General features: G+C 41.6%; 1 protein-coding gene across 1 annotated transcript in view; it reads left to right on the top strand.

Moving 5' to 3' along the window:
* The window catches only part of LOC139692832 (dicarboxylate carrier UCP2-like), a 52,436-nt gene that overhangs the window by 9,056 nt on the left and 23,758 nt on the right, over positions 1 to 19,622 (top strand). The window contains exon 4 of the mRNA XM_071591131.1: positions 1,695 to 1,834. Within this exon, the coding sequence (XP_071447232.1) occupies positions 1,695 to 1,834 (140 nt within the window). The remainder of the gene's footprint in view (positions 1 to 1,694; positions 1,835 to 19,622) is intronic.

Here is a 19,622-nt window from a genome sequence, read left to right as displayed (position 1 = left end):
TACAAACGTGCATTTTATATGGTATCTTCTCTCGCCACAATAAATACAAAATACATCTTCGCACTCCCTAGAGTCTTTAAGGACTGTGGCGAACAAATGTACATTGGATTGCTTAAATTGTTTAAACAAATTGAAGGATAGCTTCCCACACAGCTCTACGATTTCATGATCCCCGGGAGAGAGGAGTTTTTTTTCTGTTTTTAAGAGTCTCGCGGGATATGATTCTTTAAGCCAATTCAAAATATTTCATATTTTTAGGTGTCGATGACATTTAAGAATTCGACTATTATAGCCCCGAAACGTCACTAAAATGTTGCCCAAACACTCGCAAAAGGAATTCAAACGCTCCCTTTTCCAAGTCAGGATGGATGATGAATGGGAAAAGAATCCGCCTGTTGACATAGTGTACCTAAAAATTCATCAATAAACGTGAAATATCCAAAAGAAAAGATTCAACCTACCGTTTCGGGAACTTAAGGCACCGTTCTCAGCAACGGTGTGGCAGAAGTGGAGAACTCAATATTTCAGGAGAGAGCGTGCATTTCAAAAACAGTTAATGAGGAAGCGAGCTTTGAAATGTATCGCCCCACTTTTCTGCCCGACACGAAAAAAATCGTAGACAACCGAGATAGGGAAGCACAGACTAATGGAGAACTAATGACCAACATAATCACAATAATAAAAAGTTCATAGTCAACAAGAGATTCATACAACAGACTTTTCCCATGAGGAAAAACTAACAGGCAGATTGAAATTGATGTTTCGCTTTTTAATAACAGCAATAAAAACGAACCTTATATGCCAAAGGAAAGTTTAGCCAGCGTTAAGAGTAAGTAGCATCTTCCAAGAGAGAACTGTGATTAAGTATCCACGAAACAAAAATGTTTATCTAATTCTTCAGTTGACGCGGTACAATGATTTGAGTATTTTTTTGCACGTGAATAATTTTGAAATTGGCGATTTTTGTTCACAATTTCCCTTTGAAATTAAATTTCAAAAGAGTTGAATGCATTTTTACTATTCCACGATCTAAGTGAATCTCATTATATGTCGGTAATGAATTTAGATGTGCACGAGGTGGGTGACTGACAATACACATATTGGAAATACTTCCGGATGAAGTTGAACATTCCGTCGATTTGAATTGTAAAAATTTAGGTAAAACTAATATACTTTAGCTCGACATGAATTTTGCCTGATAGGGTGATCAAAGATAGCATTTTCCGTTCACTAATCAAGTAAAATACTTGAGAAACCTATATTTACCCCCTCTCTACGACGCTGTATTCAGTGGTTGGAATGTTCTCTTCCACGACCTTTTTCATAGATTGCAATTCATTGATTATCAGGCAAAATTCCTCCTAGTCGGGACACTCAACTCAAAAATCCCATTTGGCCGTTGTACTTTCGTAACCATTTGCACAACAGCCCCATCTCCTTTATCCCCTGGGGCAACAAGGGGGGGATGAAAGTCAATCGACGGCATTCAAATCAATTCATAAATCAATCGCAATGGACAGAAGACGATTCCATAAGATTCTAAGCGAGTCGACAACCGTCACAAAGCGAAAGACTCGACGTCACGAAAGCCGAAGAGGGTCGAGTTTCGAGTACGACAGTTCCACAAATAACATGCATGTAAATGGCTAAGCGATATCTCCTCATTTGATCTCTTTGTTTGCCCCTATTATTAGATTCAAGGCGAGGGTCGGCAGCTGATGACGGCACTGGCGAGCCCGACCACGGTTCAAATCGTCAGGGCAGGAGGCTCGCCGGAGGTCTACCAAGGGCTAGTCGGGACGATTACCACGATGGCGCGCCAGGAGGGCTTCAGGTACGTCGTCCCTGACATCGCCCCGCCTCCCTTCCCCCCGACCACTTGCCCGGACTGACGGGACGCCGCACCGGGAGTGCAAGGGTCGAGGGCTCAAACGCCCGGAAAGGCACGACTCGGACTCATCATGCACTATGATTCGTATGCCGCGAAATCTAAGCTCCGTTCGTTTTAATGAAATGACATTTCCCGTCAAGTGAGAAGCGGCTCAAGGCAGGACGCACGAATGACGTCAAGATCTACGTGTATACTGCGCTTTGTGATGTGCCCAGATGTCGGGGATGAAAAAAAAAGTTGCAACCAATTTGCTCTTCTCAAAGGTCGAGGGTTTTAAAACGAAACCAAAATGTCGCCATCTCCGCAGTAAAAATGAACACACAAACGACAATTGATGATTCTTTAGGAAGCAAGTTTGTTATATGCAGCATTGGAGTACTCAATAGTTGGAATAATTGGTTGGTGTCATTACCTACAAGCAGGCATGTTGGCAAAGGCATAGAATGTTTCTTATATGGAACAGTGAAGCGATACCCACGTATCAAATGAGATAATAAGGAAAGTTAGGGGTACGCGGAGATTTTCGTTTTGGTTTACCATCAAATACGTATTTTAAATAGAAATCAAACGAGAATGCCTGAGTAATTGGGGTATAGGTTTGAAGATTCGTTCATTCAAATTGATGACGTCCGTCGAATTACAATGGGGAGAGGTGTTAGCTGTACTGGGAACAGTATTCTCGGTATCATAGACTATTGATCTTAGGTGAACTAATTGCCAATCAACATGTCGGACATCCTTAGGGTTCAATAGTTTTGACCATGCTTATCCGGGAAACAGTATGCGCGCGTTTACGTTTTAAATGACGACCTTGCCCCTCCTATTATGTGCGTACTTTTCATAACTAATTTAAATGTATTCCGTCACCCCTAAGGGTCGCCACAAATTGTCCCCATGGAAACAGCGCCGAAGGCTCAATCATCGTGATGTCTGTGTACTCCGTTGTTATTTTCCACCGCAAGAGGCCGACGCTTTCTGTTGGCGCGGCCCATTTCTGCCGCGGCTCTTCTCAAATTTCACAGATAAGCCTCGGTATTGGACCTGGATCTCTTATTTTGTATCCGAGCAAACAAGCCTGGCCGGCCTTATCTCTCACAAAAGGGACTCTCGACTGGAACATGTTTCTGGTCTTCGTCTCCTCCCTTCCCTCGCTCCTCCCACGGAGGCAATAACGATTTGCTCAGTGGACTGTGCCCCGCCGAGTCGCCACCACGGGATTCGAGGGCGAAGATTTGGCGTATTTCTTTTTCCCGGACGACCCGTCCTCTCCTCCTCCATTTCATCAGATATTTCTTCTTCAAAATATCGGAAAGGCAGATGAACATTTTTAGACTAAAGCACACTCAGCAATCATCCGCCATAGAATCCAGGAGTGACAGCTCTTGGTGGCACTGGCGTTCAATGTGCTCGATTCGTTTTATCTACTCACCCAATCATAGCAATCACAATTTTGAATGAACGCTCATTTAAAAAAAATAGATAGCTGAAAGTTGGAAGGGCTCGCTTAGTCCGTGGGCCCAGAGCGTGTGAAATTCATGCTTTCAAGGGAATAATGCTGGATTATTTTCCTGTACTACTTGCCGTTTTCAAGAATGATGCCAATTTATGATGCTAAGAAAATTACACCCAATAATTACACATCTCGGCGTATTCAGAGGCATCGTGATGACTCCGGATACGCTGGTGCCTCCAGATCCTTTCTTCAGTAGTAGGCAGTGAACTCTATACAGTGAGTCTTCGAACCTTTTATCGAATCATTAGCGCAAAATACAGTCCGCAAACTGAATAATGTGTCATTATACCACAACGCTATGTTTCGCTGGAGTGCCAGGAAAGGATCGGCATCACGTTCTTTCAAATACATATTTTGCATTGTGAACTATCAATACACAAAATAAACCTTTCCATGAAAAACGTAAATAATTTAATAAATAGAAAATATGCCGAGTCAACAGCAATGATGAAAATTTTCATTTCTTGTTACCATCAAAATACACAAGTACTAACGAAAATTCCATAACTCTGTCTTTTTGTTCGAAAAACGTCAACCTGTGAATATGATAAAAACAAAATTCTAATGCATCATTTTGATGTAGTCCACAAAATACTGAATGGCATTCATATAATTCGGTGAGAGAAAAAAGTATAGTTCGCCTTTCGAGCGATGTATATTATCTTACGTTCATCCGTACCTAACAAAATCTCTGCGGTTTCGTAAGAGCGCTTATGGCACCATCACCTCTGATCCCCTCCATATCCACTGCACCCCAATCTGTCCGAGCCTTAATCTCTCCACCTAATCTCCTCCCACTCTCGCGTCAGGGCGATACCTCGGACTCTCGTGACCCCTTCGCCAGGGCCGCCCCTCCGTTGGCCCATAAGCCGCCTCGCCAGAGATTACGGCTACGACCTCTCCCGGTGACATTGGCGTCTCATCGACTCGGGATTGATCCTCCCTCGGGGGAGGGGGAGTTGAACAATGGGGAGTGGTGGGAGTGCGGCACACCCCTCCTTCACCCTCCGAAGCTATCGGACGAGGGCTGGGGAAAAGGGTTGGGGACGGCGGGGTTGAATTTCCCCACCCTCACACATCCAATCTCTTCCGAGTGTCGAGTACGGTCGTCCGATGCGGAAATTTCCGCGGAGAAATTCGAAAATCGGTCGCTCATCAATCGGGAATGGATGTTCGCTTCGATTAGGCTCATTTTGGAATTCGTTTTCGAGTCCGTGTTCGATCGACACGGCCGTCACTCGTCTCTCGGCGTCGCTGGCGTGGTTGCTCCGAATGTGCGCCAATTCACTGCGCGTATCGGGATGTACGCGAACATACTTACGAAGAAGATTAAGTCTCCCGAAATCCCCAGCGCCACGCCGACCCCGGGTTCTTTACCAAACCGCGATGGCCGGCCGCCGGCGCTTGTGGAGGGAAGGAGAATGCTGGGCCGAGGGCGCCTTGGGAGAGCCGCAATGTTAAGACCAAGGCCATCTCTCTCTTCGAGTGGCTCGGAAAATGTATCGAGTTAAAAATATCCAGTGGCCAACTATGAAGCGTCTCGGGTGGAAAACACGCTCGATGTTGACTTTGCACTTTTTCGGCGTTAAATATCTTCCAAAATCCACCGCAAGTTTAATGTCAAAATATACCATTTGAAACGATGAGAGCAACTTTGCATGCTACTCCAAGCTTCGCAAGGTGTAGAGAGTATAATTTTTTGTTTCGTTGTATATAATTTTATTCCACGCTTATCGTAGGGCAAATTGGGCACGTGGAAGCGAAACAAAAACGAATGAAATGGAAGCGAGCCAATATTCACGGTTCTTCATAATAGTAATGAACACTCAGTATTCTAATCCTTGAATTGCACTGTGCAAACATTTTACTTTGTTTAAACCTAAAAAATTCATTAGTTTTTCTCAAGGTCTGCTAAGAAATCCCACACAACGTGCAAAAACGTGGGCTCAACGAGAAGCGGTTCGTTCAATAAGGCAGAAAATTATATATTACATCATGTTTTCAATTACGTGATTTCGAACCAATAGACCGTTTAATCCCTGCACATTATCTTTCATTTTTCATGCGAATTTCGATCACGCACGACAGCCCCGACAAGGAGTCAAGTCTGGGCAAAGGAAGGACATAGAAAGCGTAACAGGTTGCTTAAGAACATGCAAGCTGCAACACGAAGATGCAATTAGAGCGAAATATGAACGAAAATACCTATCTTCGTCCTCTTAAAACAATCTTGATTATCTTGAAGACTCGTTCCTTGGTTCTTAACGATCAAAATATACGTGCGCCAAATCAATTTGGCGCACTTAAATCCTGCAACAGGAACATGTTTAAGAACAGACAAACTAAACTCGGATGCACACTATTTTAAAATTTTGTCAATTCATGTCTTAAATAATGTGCCTCCGCGAATATGATGCGCAGCCGTTCAATTACATCCCTGGGATATTTTCTCTCTTGGAATGGATTTTTATAAAATTCCATCGAAAGCTTTCATTTTACAACCCATTCCGTTAATAATATCAAATTGTTCCGCTCAAACCATTCAAAATCCGACCCAAAAAGTTGCCCTAATCACACCTAACATTACGCGAAGGACTAGATGCAACAAAATGTTAAATCAAAATACGTTCATTTAAAGACTTTTTAAAGTTAAAAAATGTAATATTTCATCTTTACCATTACATATAATATAAGGAAAATGGGTATTTCAAAATGTAGAAGTACATTAATGAATTTAATGTAACGTATGCTGCATATTTTCCAGTCAATATCTTGCCCAGTGTCCTTCAGTTAAATAAGAAAAATAATTAAGTGTCTGCGTTTGCTAATTCATAATTCGTAGTGTCAAGTTCTATAGCGTTCACCGCGGTAAGAAATAGGTTGTAAAATTAAAATTAATTCGCAGGTAGGAGATGGGTAAATGAATTACGCATGTAAGAGAGGTAGGGTTGTACTGTACATTTTCGATAAATTTTACCGTAAGCTAAATAATTATTTTATATTATGTAATATTACTTTACGTCATTTAGCAAATGAACTATACCATAATGTGTGTAAAATGAATATCACGCAATAAATAATTATAACTTATAGGGATTATCTACAGCTCCACATTACCTCGATAGGCCTTAGTATTAATAGCGAAAACGAAGGCAATACTGTATATTATTATAACCTTCACATCAGCAAATTCGACAATTATGGGAAGCCTTTTTCAGCTTCCAAGCAAGTACTCTAAAGTATACCCTGCAAGGCTGATTTTGAGGATATAGAACAGAAAAAAAATTATGATGATCATTAATATAAGCTGGCATTACCATATTTCCAAACTGATACCGCAGTTTGGAAAAATCCTTTAACAATACAACTGCATTTAATATCATTTGTTTAGCAAATGTAATTTGTTAAAGTGAGACACATACATACTTTAGCTACTGTGAAGAGTTATTCCATTTTGCAAAGCGACTGAAAAAGGGGGTCATTGCGACTTCATTCGTGTTACACAGATGACATTGCGGCATTCGTAACCTCGTGATGGTAAGAGACTGGCAGCAAACGGCGGACAGAAGGAACCATTTCTTTAAATCTAAAACACAACACGTAACATCAACGACATTTCTCTAGTGTGTTTCACTTGATTGGAAGGTGAAACGATCGTGATCCGATTACCGCCAATCAACGCCGGAAAGAAAAACGAAGTTAAAAGATCCATCAGTCATCGGTGCTATCGGCGAGACAGATACGGCGACTGAGGCCAAACAAATATTTGCATTCTCGGGGCATGTAGTGGAGATAAATAAATAATAAACAAGGGATGAACATTTTAGTTACGAATTTTCCATTGTTTATCTCGGACTTTGGAAAGTCAAATTAAACGTCGACTTTAAAGCACACCTTGAATTTGTTCTAGTAACTAGGTTTTATCTACAAAAACAAAAAATCTGCTGTTTATGCATATGATTTTCATTTTCACATCCATATCCGCACGCTTAATAGGGTACGCACGCTACTTTAGCCTCTTGAACTCGGGCCAATCCCCCAGACTCAAGCGGGCAAAGACATCCCTTCCCTCGGTTTCATATCCCCCCCGATGACCAATGCCCAGAATCTGCCCACCTTGAACTCGAGAAATGAAGGTCCCCAGTTCTGGGCGATGACGGGGAGCATTAACAAACTTTCAAGCGCAATCGGCTCTCCCCAGCTGAACCGCAATCCGAGGCCATACCATCCGTCTTCGGCTCGGGGAAGACAAAACCGGAACACAAATAGGTCTCGGCAGCTGCGGCGATCGGCGGGCTGAAGGTCGCCCCTTCGATACTTGGCGAGCGTAATCGAGTGGTGAACGGTAGGATTACAGTCCCCTTTCGAAAACCTCGCATGGGGCAGGGGGCGTTCCGGTGGGACCTCCTACCAGATGGGAATTACCTACCTACCATCAACCGGCACGGCCGATTGAGAAAGCACGTCCATTACGAATTTGGGCGTCCGACGGTTAACCGCGATCTGGTGTTCTTAAATTCAACTTCTAATATTTTGAACGTATTACCCCACTTCACAATAAACCATTACTCAGCACTGTCTTGTTTTGCGAGGCTCAGCGGCGGTTAACCTCTGCATTTCTCCAAACCCCACTTTAGTCCGGTGGAGTACCATTGATCATATTGATATCCTGAGCGATATTTTACGTTTTCCTTCGGATCCAGAAGTATTGATGTAAATTCTCTGGATGGCATTTCTTCATTTCACTCTGGCGTAGTTCAATCCTCACTTAAAAGAAAATGGGTCAATATCCTTCTACATCCCCACTACAATTTATAGTCATCCCAAGGAAAGCAATTCATTTCGGAGTGCTGCAATCGAATCCGCCGATCGACATGTTTAAAACAGAGCATTTTAAACATCACGTCAAGTCTCAGACTTCATGTAATTTGATTTTTTTCCCTTCTCATTCGGCCTAGATACGTAGTAGGCAGCTACTTCATCACAGCCGGCGATCATCAGTTCAGTTGGATTTGGTAATATCAACGAAGGCGCAAAACAAAAGCCACACGATGAACCGCTAATTAGGGTTGTTCTCGACGAACAGAACGCTGTTAAACGTTTATAAGATAGGTTATTCTCGACGAATGAAAACGCTGCTAAGGTTGAATTATTTTCAACCGTGGTTTCCCTCACTGGTTTCACTCCACTGAAGCAACAACATAGATATTCAATGCGTCACTGCATACCTATACCCACCGGTGTAGGAAGGATCGAAGGAATGCTCAGTTAGCTAACTTAACTCTGATAAATTCGAGGTGAGCAGGTGTCGAAGAACCGGAACGGTGGACGCCCGTCTCAAATTAGGAAAGCCCTGTCCGGTTAACCGGTTGACAACCAAAACCGACTCCCTAGCTCGGGCTAGAGAGCCCATCGCGACACGCTCCCGTGTCAAGCCGTGAGACCGCGCACACAATAGCGCAAGGCCAAAGCTCTCTCGCCATCTAATTACGGCACCTACTTGCGGAGGGCGTATATTCAAACGCCTTCCAAGCCTCGTAATATCCAGGGCGTCTGCGTCCTTGGCAAAACTCTCTCGCGAAGAGCGTTCGTTCCCTTTAGGCGTCCGTTTTACGCCGCAAGAGAGGCGTCAGCGTGACGCGACACATTTCGGGAGAATGAGACCAATTTTTCCCTCCTACGTCAATGCAAAGTCAATTTTTTTTCCCGAAACCATAACACACTCGCGACTTCCCGCTTGGACGTGTGCGCATTACCTTCTTCTTCCGGCCGACCTCTCCTTCCTACCCTTCACACCCCCACCTCTCCAGAACACTCCGGGGAAGCGGCGGAAGAAGTTCAAGGCGGTCGGTATCCACCCGCCCAACCACTCTCTCTCTCCACCCTGTCCGGCGACTCGTCCCCCCTTCCCAACAGTCACTCCACTCCCCTCCCCTACCCATTCCTCGGCATCATGCTAGTAAACGACTGCGACCACGTGGCCCGATCGGGGTCCGATGCGGAGCGGGGCGCCTAAACGAAAGCTAATTACCTCGAGTGTCAATTATATCTCGCGTATATTTCACTTGATCTGCTGAGGAAATTATCCTCGGGATACCAGCCTCGCAATCTATTAACTGAGTCCACGCGTAGGATTATATTAAAAGGGACAGAAATTATGAGAAGCCGAAAATTTGAATATTTTCGTTTTCGGCAGTAAAAACTACTGATTACTCTTATTCATCCGCCTTGCGGAATAGTATTCATCCCATTGCTAAAATAAAATATCCTGTAATCTTCCAACTTATTCATATCGATTACGACATCAAATATTAATTTAAAAGTTAAATTACAAGTTTACATCTCATAATACAGGTAATACGCAAAGCTTTAGCGTCCCCCTTCACCTACTCCAAGTGGTTCGATCCAACTCCGACCAACAGAAGAGGCGCGGGAAATTCAATTGCATTAATTTCGGAACGCACCCTGTATAGCGTAAAAATGACGCTTTGGCGAGGAAATCTTTCGGTTAGTGCATGGTAAAAGTACGCATTTTATTCTGAAATAGATCGAACTGAGAAGTATTAAATTTTTCACCGATGATTGGTTTTATAATTCATACTTAAATCGGTTTAACATTTACATGCCTCCCTTTAATTTCACTCATCTACATCTACATAATACCCCGCAAGCCGCCGCAAGGGCGTGTGGCGGGGGGTGTTAGGTCACCAACCGTAAAAAGGAAAAATACCACATGCAAAATAACAACACGGAAAATTACACCCACAGCAGCGCACACACTCATGCAAAAATCCCTTCATCCAATACTCATGCAAACACATATACCGCAAAACAACTAAAAAACTGCACCCCATGATGCAGCACGAAAGCCATCCTACAACACGGAAGCCAGGACACAACAAGCAAGAAATTGAAACACCACATGAAAATGCACCACGAAACACTCTACCCCCAAAGAGTCTCTAAAAGGCAGGGAATGCGACCCAACGTTGCAGGTAGCAGGAATTTCCCCCCGCGGAGAGGGACGAGGGATTGAAAGGGAGACTTAAAAACAGATGAACGGAACACGAATGAGGTCATTCGGAAAGAATGGGTTATTATAGCAAAACACATAAGGTTAGTGGAAGAGCATGCATTTAAATACAACTAATTATTTTTTAGACGCTGAGGGTGGCAGTTTCCCCAATTTTTCCGCCCAACATCATCACATCAGTTCGCAATCCGAAGTATCTAAAAAGGGATGAGGGAGGAACCTTATGATTGGGAGTTTTAGGCACAAGGAAGGGAAAATTGGTTTCACTTCAGTATTTCAATTTGGCTTGCTTACAGAGAAGTACCGCGTAACTCTGTCGATTGGGAAATTATTGGTAGCTACCATGAAGACATTCATTCTGAAAACGATCCTGAGAACGCCCGGATTTCTCGTCACCTTTTTCTGTCCCCTATTGACTCCCTCACCCTCATTACCCAGCCGCCCTCTCGCGTCAATGCCAAAGATGACATGGACTGTCGGATCGAAGCTCACGAAGTGATTCAATAAAACGTTATGGGGTGCAACCGTCCCTGAATAATTTTTCCTTGGGGAGGATTGGATAGAATGAGCAGAGAGTAAGGGGACATTTTTTTTCCTACGCCCTCAAGTTTTATATGCGTCCCCAATATGGGCTAACGCCCCAAAATATGCAATTAACAGAATTCAGGTATGGCTAAACAAGCTGACTCGACTCATTGCGGGAGCCCCTGGGTTTATCCCTAAAAAGGTCACTCATAAAGAACTGCATATATATTCCATAAATAAGCTTATAATAAAAGCACTACACAGTTATATAGTAGGTCACTCCCCTATTCTAAAATCCCCTAATTTCCTCCCTATGGTCTTCCACTCTTCCGACGGGGAAAACTAAATATCCCCAACAACTCCTTAAATTGAATCCTTCTGCACCTCCCGAGCAAAAAGCCCCTAAATGTCCTCAATCAACCTCCTTTCACCCAAAACTTAACGAACCAAATGTCCCTTTCCCACCAAAATGTAAACCGAAAAGGCGCATAACCCCCAATAAAAAGAAGCAAACCGGTCCTGGCTCACCTGAACTACCTCATCTTACTCCACCAAATCTAATCTGATTCCTATCTTCTCTGCCAACCCCTCTAACCTCATCCAATATACATTCATCACCTGGTACATTCCCACCTAACACCCAATTTGCTTCCATTCAAAATATTTCAAAGTAAAAATAAGTATTTGAAATAATGAGAAGGAAAAAATAACAATAATAATAAAAGTCCTCCTAAAAAATAACAAATTTATATTAAAATAAAATACTTACAATTAAAAATAATACAAAAAATAGTAAAAGAAAGAATAAAAATAATAATAAAATAATAAATAATAATGATAATTCATTATATGTAAACAAGACCGCAAAAGCTATCTGTATTACTTCCAAAATACACTCCATGGCTCCAGTGGAACTTGGTTCCGAGGGAGTAGAAAAGGATCAGTACATACGCATTGGCATTGGGACATCTTTCAAATAAATTTATCGTGCTTATTCCAGACTGTAGAAACAGTTTCATTAAAATGGTGGCATGCTGTTTTCTTTCCTTAAAATAAATGCTTGATAAAAGCATTGGAAGGTTTACACCAGCATGTAGTAAATTCCAATTACAGATTACTCTGTGGTCATAGTTTTCTAACACCACGAATGCGCCTCCCTTGAAGGTTTTAGACGGTATGCCAGGTCTAACCATGTCTGGGCCAAAACGTGTGTGCGAGTGTGTGTTTACACGTGGTATTTGGAACGCCTTGGTGAAGTGAAATATCTGAACTCGTTCAAGTTGAAAATAAATGGAACCTAGTCCGCAAGACCTTCAGCCTCCGAGACGGTTTTGTTCTACCTTGTTATTTTTCTGTTTGGTACCTGTAGAGGTCCTCGCTCTGCCGGCCCCGGCAATGAGCCCGCAGAGGACGGTAAGCACTTTTACTGCGAGAGGTGCTTTGAAGAAAGGCTCGTGACGCGAGCGCGAAGGGAGAGGATAAATACGGACTTGCAAATTACTTTCAACGCCGCTCCCTTTCGACCCTCGAGTGTTCCTTGATTATGACCAATGTTCTAGGAAAGGACTGAGGCACCAAAGACATTTCGCCTATTCAAAGTGCTCTCAAATGAGGACTTGACGTGAGTTTTTGCATCAAGGAATTTTCAATCGGATGAGTTGTAAAAAGGAAAATTTTCCCTGTTGATTTGAATCATATACGTTCATGCATATAAAAACTCCATAAAAATATACATCTTTTCTGTACACGAGAAATATTTCCTTTCGAGTATCGAAGTTCACATGTTATCAAACCACCCTTACATCTGATCACCGTCGTTATTTCTCTGGGTATTAAATATGTATTGGGAATTGATTACTTAAGTTAATATCAAACTTATTAAGACAGTGCACTATTTTGACCAGCAGTACGTTCTACTATAAATGAAAATATAAACAGTAGCGAGGAAAAAAAAGCTGGCGAGAAAAAAAAACACTGATCACTTTTATTCCCAAGTACATGGAGTGAGCGAGGAAACATTTAGACAGTATTGATCATGTTACTTAGGGTGTTTAGATAAAGACTTTCGAGCGGGACGAGGAACCAGCCGGGCGATACTGGTAATACGTCAGATGTCAGAGGGAAGTTGGAATAAACAGGAAAACATGTATGATATTCTGAAAAAAAAAATCCGACAAGGTCGATTGGAAATTATTATCACGTTTTGGTGAAAATAACGTAGGGCCTCATTGAAAAGATTGGCAGCTGATTCTGAATGAATACACATTCCAAAACAGGGTATTAGAAGTGAACGGAAGTAAATGAGGATAGTATTACAAGGCTCTCTTCCCTTACTTGTTTAACCAGTTCGTAGAGGTTGTAATAGCAATAATGAACGGAACATCGAGAAGCATTAAAGTCAATGGAAATCAGGTTGGCAGTAAACGTTCTGATGATGAAAATGTAATAACAGCGGACTAAAAGTGATAACAAAGCCAATAGATATTTTCACGTAATGCATCAACTTTAATTGCATAGGAATGTCTCTAAAAACAGTAACTATGTGGGTTCCATTAGTAGCGCAGTGTGTTCTTATCTTTGAGCTTGCAACTCGCATCAACCGGTTGATTAACTGATTACGGGTGGTGTCTCCACACGCCCTTGTGGTGGCTTGCCGGGTGCCGTGGAGATGTAGATGAATACTTTTAAGCACGGCAGCGTTCAATATTCGAGGAATCGTTGATTTCCATATCTCCTGGCAGCGAATGATATTGAATTTTCCAATATTTATGTATCGTATGATGCGAACGGCTATGAAATAAGACCGAAGGAATTTTCTATCGAGAGGGGTATCGTTGAGATGACTGATTTCGTCCAGTCATAATGAGCAATAAATTTCCGAACAATATATTTAATTCCGCTCTATAACTCAGTGAATCCTACCTTTGTATTCCATCGCCATACAATGTAAATTGAATCCCACAGTGGATGAGAGGAGTTCGAACGAAAAAGCGCGCTAAATATGCACTCGTATTTCGAGCCTATTGCTACCAGCAGAGGTCATGTCGACGATGCAAATTTCAATCGGTGCAAAAAGCCTTCGAGAAGTGCTGTTGCTACCGACAAATACACACTTCAAAATCAAGGTCGTGGAAAAAGTGCTATTATCACTGTACCAAAATCTACTTTAAATACTTTGATTTTGGAATTCTAAATCGCTATTCCCAACTACATCGTGCTGCCGAAGAACGAAAATTACTCTAATGCCAACAAAAATGCAATAAGGGAAACACATCAGTCCATATTAAAGCCCCTCTCCGTTTCCATTCTGATTTCGATCCTCAGTAAGATGTGTCCTTTCGAACTGAGTGAATCAGTTTTCTCATTCTAATCACGAAGCAGGAAATTTATTGCCTATTAATTTCTGTTTCTGTTGACTTTATCCAGTCCTGAGAGGTGGAGGAATTCATTGAGTACCTTGTGCAGCACCAGACCCCATCTCATTCTACGAAGGTTTTCGTGACACAGTGTATCCCTGGAGTCCGCTTTCTATTTTCTATCCGCGTATATCATACTTTAATGAAAAGACCATCAAGAATGTGAAATGTCGATTTGTAATTATGGAGGCGTTGTTAACTTAAGTCAATAGTTCATATATTTTTCGCTTCCATTGTTATGTTCAATATTTTTGGTTCATTATCACTGTTCAGTAACAGTGCGCGAATATATCCAAATTTCTGCACTGAAATCTGAAAAGGAAAGATCATCCATGCACAAAAAGGCGAGAGTCCCAAAAATACTTCACGTCAGGCGAGGTGCGAAAAGTATCAAGTTCTCTTTTTTCAAAGGTTTCAAACTCAGGCATAGTGAGATCTCGTTTCTAAAACCGAATAAAAAGCTTTGTGGATTTCGCGAAAATTATTTATTGGATAACAAACGGTTTCATCCCATTTATTTTGGACGAATTGCACACCGCCATTCAATTATAGGAACAAAGTTTTAACACTATATGGAGGTGTAATATAATATACAGGCGAAATTCAGGGAAGGAAAGAGTGCGAGGAAATCGAGCGTGAAGGTGATTGGGTGTGGTCTCCGGGGGAGGGGGAGAGGGTGGAAGGGAGAGAGAGAGAGGTAGGGAGGAAACTAGGGGTGCATGGATGTGGAAATCGGGGAAACACGCCTTTCGACTCCCACTGGCTCCGTTTTGGCTGCACCCACTTCACTGTCCCCCTCCTAGTTCGAATTCATTATGCTGCTGCAATCTCAACCCCCCCGAAGACTGCTCCTCTCTGTGCCCCAACTTCCAACTCCGAACCCCTCCCCCACGTCCTCTCCTTTCCTGAATTCCACCTATCTATATATATAGTGTATATATGTATATATGTATATATGTATATATGTATATATGTATATATGTATATATGTATTAATGTATATATGTATATATGTATATATGTATATATGTATATATGTATATATGTATATATGTATATATGTATATATGTATATATATATATATATATATATATATATATATTTACACACACACACCATAAACACAGTAATCAACCCGAAGGTCGGTTTGGTAGGTGATGCCGAGTTCACCCAGTACTAAGCCCGATGGCGTGTGAAATTCGCGCATCAGGATAGGAGGAGGAGATCCCAGGATGATCCCGGAGCTGCAGGTGGCCAGGGCGGCTTTCCCGGGAATCGAACCCGGGCCTCCCGTAGTCCAACGCTGTACCCTCTGGACTACCGCGACCCACCTATACATATATACAAACCATAAAACATCCTTTATAATCTTAGTACCGGAACATGTCACCTATGTGATGAAAGCGATAGTACAGCAAGAAATAATTTTCGGGAAGCTTGCAAAATCGCAGTATTTTATTCAATATTCTCGTTCTCCTTTCTGCTGGGTAATTTTATCTTGCCGAGGTACGCCGAACCAAATTAAAATGCCAATCTCTTGGTGACAATGTTTCTGCGAGAAATAAGAGTAGAGGCTTTTTCCTTTGTTGATAAACTAGGGTATTCTGAAATTACCCTTTCAAATTAAGATCAATCATATGACTAGACTTCACAACCTTTTGATTTATTTTTTTTTTAATCGATATTCTCATGTACCCTTATCCTTCTCCCTGAATATTGGGGAGTTGTAGTAATAAATAGCCTTAGGGATGAGGTAGCCATAAGATCGGGAACGAGTTTCATTTCGCACTTGTGGAAGATAGCGAGAAAGCATGTTGATATTTTATTAAGGTTATTGAAAAAATGTGAGAAAAATAAAGCAAATATTCATCAATACGAAAAACTTTCGTAGCACGGTGAAAACTTGAAACATTTTCACAACTCAGATTATACTATTTTAACAAATGCACGAGTCCCATTGTATTCAAATCATCATGATCAACATGATCAGACAATTCCCCCATTGCCAAATCCACTGCAAAGCCTCGTTATCGGCGCGTGTCCCACGATAGGCTTTCTTCTAGAGATATCTTTCATGAAATTAGATAAGGCCTCTTCAGAGATTTCCTTATCGCCCGCTTATGCATTCACAATGAAATATTTTAAATTCTAGACTGGATTTATACAGAAAAAATGCAGGGAGCAGTCGATTTCCTTACCCAACGGCCAACGGAAAATTAGGCACTGCGTATAAAGTGGCCCTTGAAATTTCAGAGCCTCTGACTCCGTCATCAATATCTATTATAGATGGGAGTGGTATGGGAAGGAGTTACGAAAGAGCGAATTCCAACGGCCAGCTTACTGCGCTTCAAACTTGAGTTCAAGTATATTAAACAGTTTGTTGTCTCAGGCGTAACTTTGTGGAATTTGCATAACATATTGAAATGTAATGAAATAATTGACTTTGTAATTCCACACACTTTATTTAAAAACACACGACCCAGGTTTCGACGTTGAACGTCATCATCAGGTGGTCCTCATAGAAGCACGCTGGCTATATATACCTTCTGATCATAGGAGGGGGGGGTTGGTCAGAGAGGGAGGTCGGAGGGGTAAAAAGGTTACCTTTTTACCCCTCCGACCTCCCTCTCTGACCAACCCCCCCCTCCTATGATCAGAAGGTATATATAGCCAGCGTGCTTCTATGAGGACCACCTGATGATGACGTTCAACGTCGAAACCTGGGTCGTGTGTTTTTAAATAAAGTGTGTGGAATTACTAAGTCAATTATTTCATTACATTTCAATATATTAAACAGTATTTGAAGTCCAAAGGAGACATCATTTCGTCAGCGATCTAGCTCAACGACCCCCCCCCCCCCCCCCAGTAGCTCACGGTACGAGGTGTTTTGTGTGGGTGGCTTATCGCGGGCTGCAGAGCAATTGTACCAGTGGATCCTTATAGATACGATTTCCCCTTCGAATTCAAACCATAAGTCGAAGGGTTACAAGAAAAAATTATTTCCAGATTGAACTGCCATTCAAGAGGAAACACACATCAACAATGGCGTTACGATTTCATCGATCCAATCAAACACGACGCTAGAGAAGATTTACGTGATAGGTATATTTTATTGTTTCAATTTTAACACACGGGAGGAGCTTAACGTTACTTCCACCGACATCAAAATCATACGGAGTAACTTCTCAAAACAGAGAAAAGGGCGGGGGAGGGAGGAGTGCAGCCTCCGTCCGCTAGAAGTAGTTCATGGGACCGTATCCTGACGTTTCGGAGGAGAGAAAGAGAGAGAACGAGGGAGTGTCCGCGAATGCCAATGGACGGCGATAAACTTCATAGCGTGAGTGTCCATCGATGTATTCCCTTCCGGAATGGCACATGTGCGAGAGCGCAGGCGCTGGAGCAAGGGCACTCCTGATTGGAGCCCAAGGACGGATCAAATGAGAGGTGAAGGGGATAATAGCCTCACGTGGATATGAGGGAATGCGGAGGGAAATAAATAAAAAACTCTTGCCATGCACTCGCTTCGAATCATAAACGAGACGGGCAGTGGACTCTCCAACACTCAACGAGAAGGGATGTCGGAATTAAAAACGTTTAAATAAAAGATTTAAAAAACGTTCCGTTTTCCGGCACCGCTCAAGCAATTCGATCAGCGCTGAACATAACCGGGTTGCTTCCATCATCATCGTAGCGTCGGTGATGACGTCGGTGCCATTGTATCGTGGCGTCAGCTGACGGGCGCTACGCTCAAGAATGTGTAGTCGTACCTTAACCTCAGAGCAAGTAGTGAGTGTAAAAAAGTAGCGATCACTAAAATTCTAGCATACGCGTAGTAATATTAACGGTGAGAAGACGAATGTCCTTATACAGAATGTTTTTTATTTTGCCGGGACATTTATGGTTATCGAAGAGAACATGTTTGGATAACCTCTAATTCCGCCGTAATATAGGCCCGCAACATTAATTCGAGCTTGCTTGTGCAACCCCCACTTGAATAAATATTTCGAATAGCCATGTCTATATGTATGTCAATGTTCTGATTTTGTTGTAATCCAATGCATGTCTTTCTCTAGTGTTTGGCATTTTGAAGCATTTTAATCCATTAGAATTGAAATTTATGATTACGCCTGCCGAAGAATTAGTATACTACTGATCGTCAATTTGTGATATACTATTGATCAAACACAATAAAAAACAAAAGATAACAATATTACAAGGCGTTCACATCAGATAGAAATATATTTCCTTGAATCATCAATCATTTACTATTACATTAATCGTGGTAAATGTTCATGCGAAGTTATTGAATGCACTCGTAACTAAGAGATTTCATTTTTAATAATTATTTTCAATAATTTCTTTGTCCTAAAATAACTCTTACCGTGCATAAAACTTACGGGATTGACATTCGCATATTTTTATAAGGCACGATACGAGTCAAATTGTTGATTTAAAAAAAAGTCATCGCGTCTTAATTTTGGTGATGCAATCTCACTAACATTTAATATGATTGTAGACGTTGAATTCGTAGAGTTTGAAATATTTCCTCGAAATCAAGAACATCAGAAAAGTGTCTACTAACGTGTCACACTGTGACTTTAACGACCGTTATTGGCGTATATTTTTAAAAGCTATCTAACGATTTTATATCGGATTAGGATACTTCCTGAAAGCTATTACAATATGCCGTGGATTTTCGAATCGCTTATGATATTGCTTAATTATTCCTTTTTTGATACGATTTTATTATTCATCTCCTTATACTCTCTACCCCTTTCATATCATCCAAAATGGTCATGCCTGGCTAGCCATTTTTTTATTATAATTCTTCCATACATTACCTGCCTTCAACGTACCATTAATTCTCAGCATCTCCATCACCTATTCCATTTTCTCTCCTTTGAATATCCTCCAAAGACGCTTTGCTCGTATTTCTCTCGGCTCATTTAGTTCCTCCGCCCTTCTACATACCCTCATCTCAAAATGTTTCTAATCCACGGCCATCTCCGAGACAAAGCACTATCTCTGCCTACTTTTATTTGAAACACTTTGAAAATAAGTGTTATATATATATATATATATATATATATATATATATATATATATATATATATCAAAATAATAGGGGATATATATATATATATATCCCCTATTATTTTGATGCTTATCTAAGCTTCATCCCATACCTTTCACACAAGCGTGCAATGCACTCAGCAGCAACTGCAATATCTTGTATTCCTGAA

Source organism: Hetaerina americana, unplaced genomic scaffold (genome assembly GCF_022747635.1).
Source record: "Hetaerina americana unplaced genomic scaffold, ioHetAmer1.1.p SCAF_42, whole genome shotgun sequence".
NCBI lineage: Eukaryota > Metazoa > Arthropoda > Insecta > Odonata > Calopterygidae > Hetaerina > Hetaerina americana.
This window is presented reverse-complemented; position numbering and strand designations above follow the sequence as displayed.